This window comes from Chelonoidis abingdonii, chromosome 15 (genome assembly GCF_003597395.2).
Source record: "Chelonoidis abingdonii isolate Lonesome George chromosome 15, CheloAbing_2.0, whole genome shotgun sequence".
NCBI lineage: Eukaryota > Metazoa > Chordata > Testudines > Testudinidae > Chelonoidis > Chelonoidis abingdonii.
Window position 1 is genome coordinate 26595074 of NC_133783.1, and position 9915 is coordinate 26604988.

At 40.3% G+C, this 9915-nt stretch overlaps 1 protein-coding gene across 8 annotated transcripts in view; it reads right to left on the reverse strand.

The window, feature by feature from the left end:
* Positions 1-6197: 6197 nt before the first annotated feature.
* The window catches only part of P4HA1 (prolyl 4-hydroxylase subunit alpha 1), a 71086-nt gene continuing 67368 nt past the window's right edge, over positions 6198-9915 (reverse strand). For all 8 annotated transcript variants that reach the window (XM_075072633.1, XM_032765856.2, XM_075072631.1 and 5 more), the window contains 2 exons: positions 9288-9384; positions 6198-8981 (listed from right to left, as the gene is read on the reverse strand). In XM_075072633.1, coding sequence (XP_074928734.1) covers positions 8911-8981; positions 9288-9384 — 168 coding nt within the window. In that variant the 3' untranslated portion in view covers positions 6198-8910. The remainder of the gene's footprint in view (positions 8982-9287; positions 9385-9915) is intronic.

A 9915-nucleotide genomic window follows, 5' to 3' on the forward strand; every position in this document is an offset into this window, starting at 1 on the left:
ATACTTCTCTCTCTGATGGACTTTAAACACTGCTGTGGTAACCAAAGTGAGGTCACAGTAATTAGAGAGTGCAAAGGTCAGACAAAGTGGAGATTCGGTCCAAGTTCAGCTCATAAAACAGGAGAGTGGAGGACAGTTGTGTAATACTGAGAAATGGTTCAAGCACCTCAGCCTGGGGCATTTAGCCAGTATTTGGATGGGGCAGGAGGGAATGTCCCTCTTCCAGATGATTCTGTCAGAGCATGCTATCGGACCATGCTTATTGTCATCAGGGGATTGGTAGCTACTCATGAGTTCAGTGAAACACCCCATTCAGTTAGTGCACTAGAGAGAGGGCCACAAAACCTTTCCTGGGTTTTTGTTTTTTACATCTTCCCTTTTCTTTGGAATTGGGATGAGGATTTGTGTATCCTCTCTAGACTTTCTGTGCTAAGATTGTGGGGCAAGTGCCTGATCAACACGAATGTCTCTGCTGGAGGTTTCTGTGATCAGGTAGACCAGGGACTGGGCCTTCCATGAGGCCAAATTTTGCAGGCAGGGCACATTCCACAGGACGCTGGTTCTAACACTCTTGTAAAGCTACTTTACAGCATACTAGTAGATGGATGACCATTCTCCTTATGCTTTTGCTGGCACTCCTGCAATGGCTGATGTAGCAGTAGTCTGACCAACTCTACACCGGGGGGGAGGTATGATTCCTGAGGATCTCTTATGGTGTCTCACATAAAATGGTCCTGGGGCACTTGTGAATCTTTGTTATAAAGATTAATATACTGTCAGCCTTGCTTGCTTAAATATAACAGACCAGCAATAAGTGACCCATAATATACATATAACTTGTGGCACTTAAAACTATACTTACCTGCTAGGGGCTCCATTCCACAGCATTGTTGTTCCTTCTGGTCCTGAGATGGAGCCAGTTTAATGCATTCATCTGGCCTCCATATCAGTTTAAGCTTTTGCAGAAATTAAACGTATTTAAATCAATGCTTCGAGCCCCCCAGTTACAAAAAAACCCACCCCTCCTTAGCATGACCCAGTGGATTGCTGTCTTCCTGAGTCTGCAAGCAGCCTGAAGTGTTAGCGATCCCACTAATCTCAGTGAAGTATTAAATGCCATGGGCCAGATGTTCTAACAGCTCAGCTCCCCCATCGGCACTGAAAGAAGTGGCTTCTTTACAAGCCTCACTGCTAGTTTAAATTTTCTTTATATGATATAACTAACAGAGAACCTCAGTAACCTTTAACTATGGTCTGAGTCTACAAATCTTACACAAGCAGTCATTGCTCTCAAAAAGCAGTAGTATCAGTGGGCATTCGACTGTGAGTAGAGATCCATTGAGATAAGGGGTTGTAGGACTGGGCTATTTGTTCACTCTGTGTTTCAAGACATTCCTAAATGGCTTGAACTACTGCTGACAAATGAAGAATGACCACTCTCCTTGCTGTTTGCTTCAGGATGTGTTATCAGTAAATGTTGATACAATGAAAACCAGGTTCAAGTCATCATATCTTTCTCTTCTACTGAATAGAGCAATGCAAGTATCAGAATAATCTTTCTGCACAAACTACTAGACTCTTCCCCCCCCAGAATTTACTATGCATGGAATGAATAACTCTAAAAACCTATAGAAGCGTTGGAGGTCTGCTGCTGTGATATTATGCCTAATAATATGCCTTTCAAAGATAGATCTGGATGTGACTCCATGGCATTCCATCTGGGTACCACACACTGGTTGGGAGGTAGGGAATGTGGGGAGGGGGAAATCTGCCATGATTCACAAGCTGGCTATTGCCTATGGCCTTTGCAGTTCAGTGCAGCTGTCACTGAAACTAGCATTTAGCGTAGAGGAAAAAAATCTAACATACATCGTGAACGGATTCTTCCAAACAACTGCTGGTGCAGATCCTTTAGTTCTGAGCTCGTTTGTATCACCATCTAATAGCAGTGCCCAATGGGATTGTAGTGTACTATATCTGTGCCCTTCCCCTCCCACCTTGAGCATTCCTTCCTTCAATTCAAGAAGTTATAGCATAGTTCTGAAACAATGGAAAAGTTGGGCAAGTAGTGCAGATCCACCAAGGCAACCATCTTGAAGAACCACTGTTGGTGGTTTACTGTACTGTTATTTTTTCTTTAAGCACTGCCTGCTCCCCAAGGTGTAGATCTGATTTTAAAAAGGAAAAGCCTGCTGGCATTGCTGTACAAAGGTGCAGACAACTCCAGGTACAAGGGGTGGCACATGGGGCTCTGTCTTTTGCTTAGTTAATACAAGTATGTCAATTTGTACAATAAAAGCAAACTGTCTACTATTCATAGCACTGGGCTTCTTGCTTGCCGTAGTAAATAATTTTAATACATCTTCAGAGTCCCTGTGGAACAATATATGTTGATTTTATCTCATTTTATCTATTGATTATTTCAATTCAATGATCACTCAAAATATTTTCAGTTCAAGAGTTGCTGCAGTCTAACTGTGAACATACTCTTACTTTTAAATATAAAATCCATTTTGTTAACAGAGCCCAGCTATGCTGGCAACCCAAACAATACGAAACTGTGTTAGTCAAACCTAGCATATTTGTATTGTCCAAACTGAGACTAATGCAGAAAGTCAACAAGTAAATCTAAATCTGTTCAACTTTCAGGGCCAGATACACAGGTGATGTGAATTGATTTAGTTCCATTTACACTAGGCTGAGGATCAGCTTCAGTTTTTATATAGAGAACTCCTAAAACTTGACTCTGTTTCCATAACTACACTCATTCCAAAAGTGCAGCTGTGTTATAAGTGTGGAATATGAGTCACTTAGTTTATCCTCATAGTGGTTACTATAGAATTACCCAGCATTCTAATTCTCCTAGTGCAACCATCAAAATGTGTTTTAAATCTCATAATGGTAGAGTGAGCAAAAGCGTGGCTAATGAGGAGAGAACATAAATCACCTCAAAACAATTAAAGTTACTTGACACTTAAGAAGTTACATTCTTTTAGGGTCCAATTCTGCCCATGTAGCTTTACAGCTCAACTTCACCAGTAGCTGCCTTTGTGGGGAGATCTGGATCCATATGATTTTGGTTAGACAGCTGATGTAAACACTTTTAAAGTCTATGCTATCATAACATGTGACTGGATGTACTGTACACAAAACCAGTACATTGTTCTAGCTGAGTGAAGGTTCATTTGAACTACATTTCTACAGCACTGTCATCCAGAAAGTATGGTTTGAAAATCTAGCTTCAATGTAACAAAAATTAGCATCTTTAGTACTTAACAGGATTGCAGTATGCAAATTGCCTGTACAATTGAGATGAACTGAATTACCTCTGATGTCCAACTCCCTTCTTTGAGAGTAGCAGCAGGTAGAATAAAGAATAGATAGAAGCCACATTCTGGGACAGATAGACTATAATGCTTTTGATACTGTGTACAGTTTGGGAAGTTATGAACAAGGAATATGGACAAGAAGCTACATTTGGGTATCTTTCACAAGACATCCTTGCTCCTGAGTTGCCCAGCTGTATGTTGTGTATTATAGCCACAGAGGGAAAAATGACTGCAAAAACTTCAGTGTGTGGTGAAGTACTATACAAATATCACAGAAAACCTTCATTAGCTCAGATAAGGCTGAAGAAAGAATGTGAAGCACAAGGGCGATTACGCTAAGTCAGGCAGAACTGAGGACTCTTTGTATGAAAAGTAGCCAAAGTGCCAGCTTGCTGGGGAGAAAGTTAAAGGAGACAAAGGGCATATCTATACTGTGGTATAATGTGCCCTGCTGGTAAGGGGTGGTGTGACTTGAAGTGTTCTAAAGTATGTTAACAGAGCCATGTAGATAGAGTGCTTTAATTTAGTTCCTACCAACCCTAGGGAATATTAGTGTTCACCAGCAGCACCTGAACAGATCTATTAATATACATGTTAGGGCATTTCAGAAATCACACTCTGTAGGGCACATTACCTCATCCTGTAGACAAACCCTGAGACCCTAAAGAGAATCAGAAGTTTTCTGCTAGTTCATGCTGGGTTTTTCAAAAGCTAAAGGTTGTGTTGGCAATTATTGTCAGTTTAAAATAAAAACACCATCCCCCTCCCTGCTGCCTTGGGACTGACTCTGGCTCCCAGCCTGAGTCCAGATTTGAAATTCATGCTTGGGACTAAAAGTCTAGATCCCAAACACCCTTGAAATAGGGGTTAAAAAAGAATCTCTCTAAACTTAAACTGCAGTTTTGTTAATCTATCAACAGCATCTATAGCAAGTGTTCCTCAAATGAGAAGCACACAGCATCTATCTAGAAGACTATTTGATTTATGGGATTACAAGATGGCATTGCTATTTCTTTAGCATCTCATCTGGAAAATGTTTGTGGTTTGTCAGAACTGTAGAATTGGAGTCCATAGAAAACAGTATAGTGTTAAACACCATGGGCATACAAAGGTTGGGAATATACTTTTAAGTGCCTTGGCATGGGCTCTTCCTCAACTACCCTTTCATGCGAACAATCCAAAGGTCAGGGTGCCATAGGAAAGCTGCTTCTAAATATTTCAACACAAATGTTGACAATATTTGAAAAAGGACATTTCTGGCAAGGGTTCCATAGAATCTCATGGTTGGAAGGGACCTCAGGAAGTCATCTAGTCCAACTCCCTGCTCAAAGCAGGGGCAATTCCCTTTCCAAAACCTCTCTTTGTCTCCTTACCCTTGGCTTTAGGTTAGAAACCCCTTTATAGGCTAGATTCTTCTTGTACAGTTCCAATACAAGCTACCACGTCCACATACCATCAACGTATGTAACTTGAGATGCTTGGATTCAACTCAGCTTCCCTCTGGGATACAAGGTTTTAACTGATTGGAACATAAAAGACACCCCCAATACCAAAAACACAAATGGTTTATCCCACCAGAAATGGTTTAGGGTCCAAGGGCCTCTACATGGAGCAATAATGCAGACTACAGGGTGTAATTTCTAAAGCATGCTTAATGTGCAACACATTAATTGGTCTGTGTAGACCAACCTGGTGCATACTAAAGATCCCTATTGTAAACCTATTTTAACACAGTACTGTTTCAAAGACTTGAAAACTTGATTTTTGGACAGCTACCTAAAAATCAAATTGCTTAAAATCCCCCCATCCCCCAAATGAAACTGAAACCCTGGAAGCCCTAACTGTATTTCAATAAAGAAAGCCTGAAGAGTGCAGTTATACTAACAAAGGTATTTTAATCATCTTTCAAAATGCTAGACATAAGCTGCTGACTTTTACAAGTGTTTTACATTAATGAAAAGGCTGTGTATTTGGAAACTAAGATCTTCTGGGTACTGCTATTCATTGTTAAAGGCTTATTTTCTTCTATTCTGCTTCCTTGGTCCCTTATCTTGTCTCACTTGGACACACATGATTAAATCTCAGGTCTGTTGTGAACAGTTAATACACAGTAATCCATGTTATAAGCATCTTCTAAACCAGGGGCAGGCAAACTTTTTGCCCTGAGGGCCACATCAAGTTTCATAAATTGTATGGACGGCCAGTTGGAGAGGGGGTTGTGGCCCGGCCTCCACCTTCTATCTGCCCCCCATCCCTGTTCTCTAATGGCCCCCTCTGGGATCCTTGCCCCATCCACACACCCCTGCTCCCTGTCCCAACTGCCCCCTGCTACCCCATCCAACCCCTCTTCTCATTCCCAACGCCCTCCCCCCCCAGGCCTCTTGCTCCATCCAACCCTGTTCCCAACCCCTATCGACACCACCACCCCCTGACCACCACCCCAAACTCCCCTGCCCTCTGTCCAACCCCCCTTGCTCCTTGCCCCCTTACCACACTGCCTGGAGCACTGAGGCTGGAAGTGCTACAGCTGCACCGCCATGGTCAGGCCAGCTCTGCAGCTGCGCTGCCCCAGGAGCTCACAGGCCCACCAGCCAGAGCACTACACCAGAGCAAGCAAGCTGAGGCTGTGGGGGAGGGGGGACAGTAGGGGAGGGGCTGGGGCTAGCTTCCCAGGCCACGAGCTCAGGCAGGACAGTCCCACAGGTCACAGTTTGCTCACCTCTGTTCTAAACCCACTTTTTAGATTCTGAAATTAATTAGGGAATAGGGCTGTTGAGTTTCTAGGAACCATATAGGAATCCATAAATCTGACAAATGGACAGCAACAGATCACAAGAAAAAAAAAAAAAAAAAAAAAAAGTCTGATGGTGAGGATTTTCACTGTAAGTGGCAGTGACTTTTATTTTAAGCCTGTTCTTTACATTTAAAGAAAAACTTTACAAAAAAATTAATAGTAAGGCAACTTTTCAGATGTCACTGTGAACCGGATAATTGTCATTCATATTTAATACTAAACTGCATTCACACAGGAGCCAAACTCTTGATCTGAAAGCCCTTTTTAGAAAGTTAATGGATACGGCAGGAAACAGCACTTTTACACAGTGTTAAATGTATGAATGCTTCAAGCAAGGGAGATGAAATATGGGTCTTTATCTACAACAATTAAAGTAAATAGTTTACCTTCCTACTAACCAGGCTTGGAAGGGTTCAGTTTTTAATGATTTTCAACGTATTTAACCAGTCTTAGATATAACTTTATCCAATGGAACATTTTCACTAGTAGGAAACAAATTTCATTTAGTGAAAATGGACAGAAGAAAAACTATCAAATGATTTTATTTCTGGATCATAAGCATCATGCAATTGAAACAATACTAACTAGAAACTTCTCTAAAATTCTATGAACATTAGAAAAGCTAATTGATAGGTGGGCACAGAAGGAGAGACTATTTTCTGACCTTACCAACTGAAGTCTAATAGGCCTCAAACCATTGTTTTCCACCTCAAATCTCTTGAGGGAAAGAGTAGTATGTTTGTCTTTGCTTGAACTGAGTTGGGAGTTACAGGTTGGTATGCGATACCCCGATCTTCTCGCTGCTGCTGACTGAGAGTAAAGGGTGGGTTGGAGCATAGCCTGGCTTTCTTCCAGTTTGAGCAATGGACGTTTCAAGCAAGTATATAGGAGTAACTTAGCTGACCACTGATTTTGAGATTTCCCATTTTTTCTTTTAAAACATTAAACCGAGTTTAAAAAAAGGCACTGATAAATATAAGAGAAGAGTGGTTTTTCTTCTTAGCAAGAACACCCAGACTGTTAGCTGCCACACCATTACTGGGGTGTCTCTAATTAGAGAAATTGTTTGATTACAGAGGGGGGGGACTGGAAATGGAGATGTTTTGCCTTTTTGTGCCTGACAACTGTCTATCAAGCTCTCTTAATCATGTCCACTCCATTTTCTTGAAAATTGCAGGACTAAGCTTCAGCCCTAGTTACCAAAAGAGCATATGAAAGGAATGAAGGAAGAGCACGATGGAGAAAAGAAAAAACTGAGTGACAAACTCAGATGAGGGGATTTACATCACAATTTACAAGAGGAAAGGAGGGCGGGATGAAAAATTTGTTAAAAGGTCAAAATTCAGAGAACAAAAAAACTCTGTTCTGTTTGTGCATATTTCTTTGCTAGATTTTATTTATGCCATACATTACTTGATTTAACTTTCTTTATAATAATCCTTCTGAATATGAGAGTCCTCTATAGTACCTTTAAATTGCATCCGTGTTCCCAAAGTACCTATATAGGTTAATAGTCGGATTCTCCTACCTTTTGGGTTCAATCTTCGGGTTCTCACTCAGGTAGAGAATCCAATTATCTAAAATGGGGTTTGCCCATACACTATTAAAAATATTTAGAATTTCAGAATCCAAGATTAGACTGACAGAAGGTGGCCTGCTAGGTTCTGGTGTGGCTCACTTTTACCTCCATCTACATCCTGTGTGAATTCAGTCCAGAGTTGGTGAAAAACCAGTCACAGTTATGGCATGTATTCAACGTCCACAACATCTCAAAACATATACAAAATGAAAAGCATTTAAAAAAAAAAGTGAAGATTATAAATAGATTGCCTTTGTCACAAAAGATCTCAGCATTGGAAAATTTGGCTTTTCACAAGTAAATCTTTGAACCAGTTTGAAATTCCATTCTCCTAAGGCACAATGCTCTGTTTAATCAAAGATGGTACTTTCCCCATCCCACTGGACAAGAAACGGATGTAAAGGTTTATTACTAGGACACAGAAAAGCAGCTTTTTTTTTTTAAATGGACAAACTAAGTCATAAAAACAAAACTAGACCTGGAAACCAGGTTATTTCTGTCAGGCTGTTCTGAGGCACACAGGTATCTGATACAGCACAGCCAAAACACTTTATATGATTGTGGGCTCACATTCTCTGGGTTACAAGTCAAATTCACTGTAGAGGCATATGAGAGAATTTACAAGTCAGTTAAGTCTGGGCTTTTGTAGTATTGGAAAACAGGCTAAGATAAACACAAAGGTAACCTGTCACGCAGAGAACACAAACCACGCCCACAGTTCAACTGTAGTGGTGAGGCACACTACAACAAAGTTGAGTTTGGGAGCTGGAGACGAGGATTGGTTTAATGCAGCCCTCCAAACAACAAGTCTGTACTTGAAATTAGATTGTTCATGTTTTTTACCACTGGTAAACTCAAGCTTGTGAGGACTAACACACATCACATACTGGCTTTCTCTGCTGATCTGAGATTCTGCAGAATAAAGGGTACTATAAAATCACAAATTATCCCTGTTATTTCTGACTCAACTATATTTTGTCCTTCTAGCCTGAAAAATTTGAAAAAATCTCAATATATTTTCTCTCTATAAAACAGGGATATCGTAGACTGAACTAAAACCATGTAGGTGTTTCTTCACAGACAATACTGGATGTGGTTGGAGACTGTACCTGTAGTGGAGTGTTAGTAAATTGTAAAAAACTGTAGAAAATTAAATGGAGGAGACACATTTTACACAAACTCGATTATAGGACAGGGAAAAGTCTGCATCATTCCAACTCTGATAAAGTGCATGGTCTTCGGAATTCCTGACCTCGTTCGTGGATCCATTTATTGGATACTATAAGAGACAAAAATAGTATTTGGTCACCACTTCTGTTTAAACTAAATACACATTATCAGCACATGCATCAGAAAAGCTTTATTCTCCAACTATAAATGTCAAAGCAATGGCCTGAAACTTGACATACTAAGCCTAAAAAGAAAACCCCACAATATTTGCAAATTGAGAAGATCTTAGTATGAAGTAGCTAGGTATGTACTAGCTCACTTCTTTGAAAGGAGCTGGTGGCTGTACTGTATCCTACCACAAGCAGTGAAGTAAAAAAAATTAAAATCAGATGTTTGGCATAGTAGGGATACTTACCCCACTTGTTTCCAACTAGTACTGGACAGGCTGCATGCCTTGTGCTGTAATCTCCTTCTCCACTTGGAAAAAGATTGTACCAGAATACAGCTGTTCCCTGGAAATTTCAGTACAAACATAAAATTTTATTCTATGCAACACAGTTTATTTCTACCAGGGTTAATAATCAAGGACTTTAAAATAGGCTAATTTTTTAAATACGTTCATTTAAAATTAAACTTGACAACCTGTTAAAGCCTAAACTTAATATTCATTTAAATTGAATACAAAATATAATAAAGTTCTAAAGAAAGTCAAAGCACTGAAACTGCAGGAAGTCACTGGCTAAGCACCTGGAACCTGTGTTTGCTGCAGTGCTATACCAATTTTTGATGGCAGCAGCCTCTTCTGTAGATGCAGAGAAAATATTTTCTTCATTTCAGTTTCTTCAACTAGTTCATTCAAAGTTGAAAAACTGAATGGGAGAGAGAGAAACTTTGTCTACATTGTGGAATAATCCACATTATGGCAAGGTGTGATTCCTAAAGTGCTGTTTGTTAAAGTGCACTAAGGAACCTTTAGTATGCACCAGTGTCTATAGGTACCAATTAATGTGCAACACTGCAGATGGGGGGGGGGGGGGGGAAAG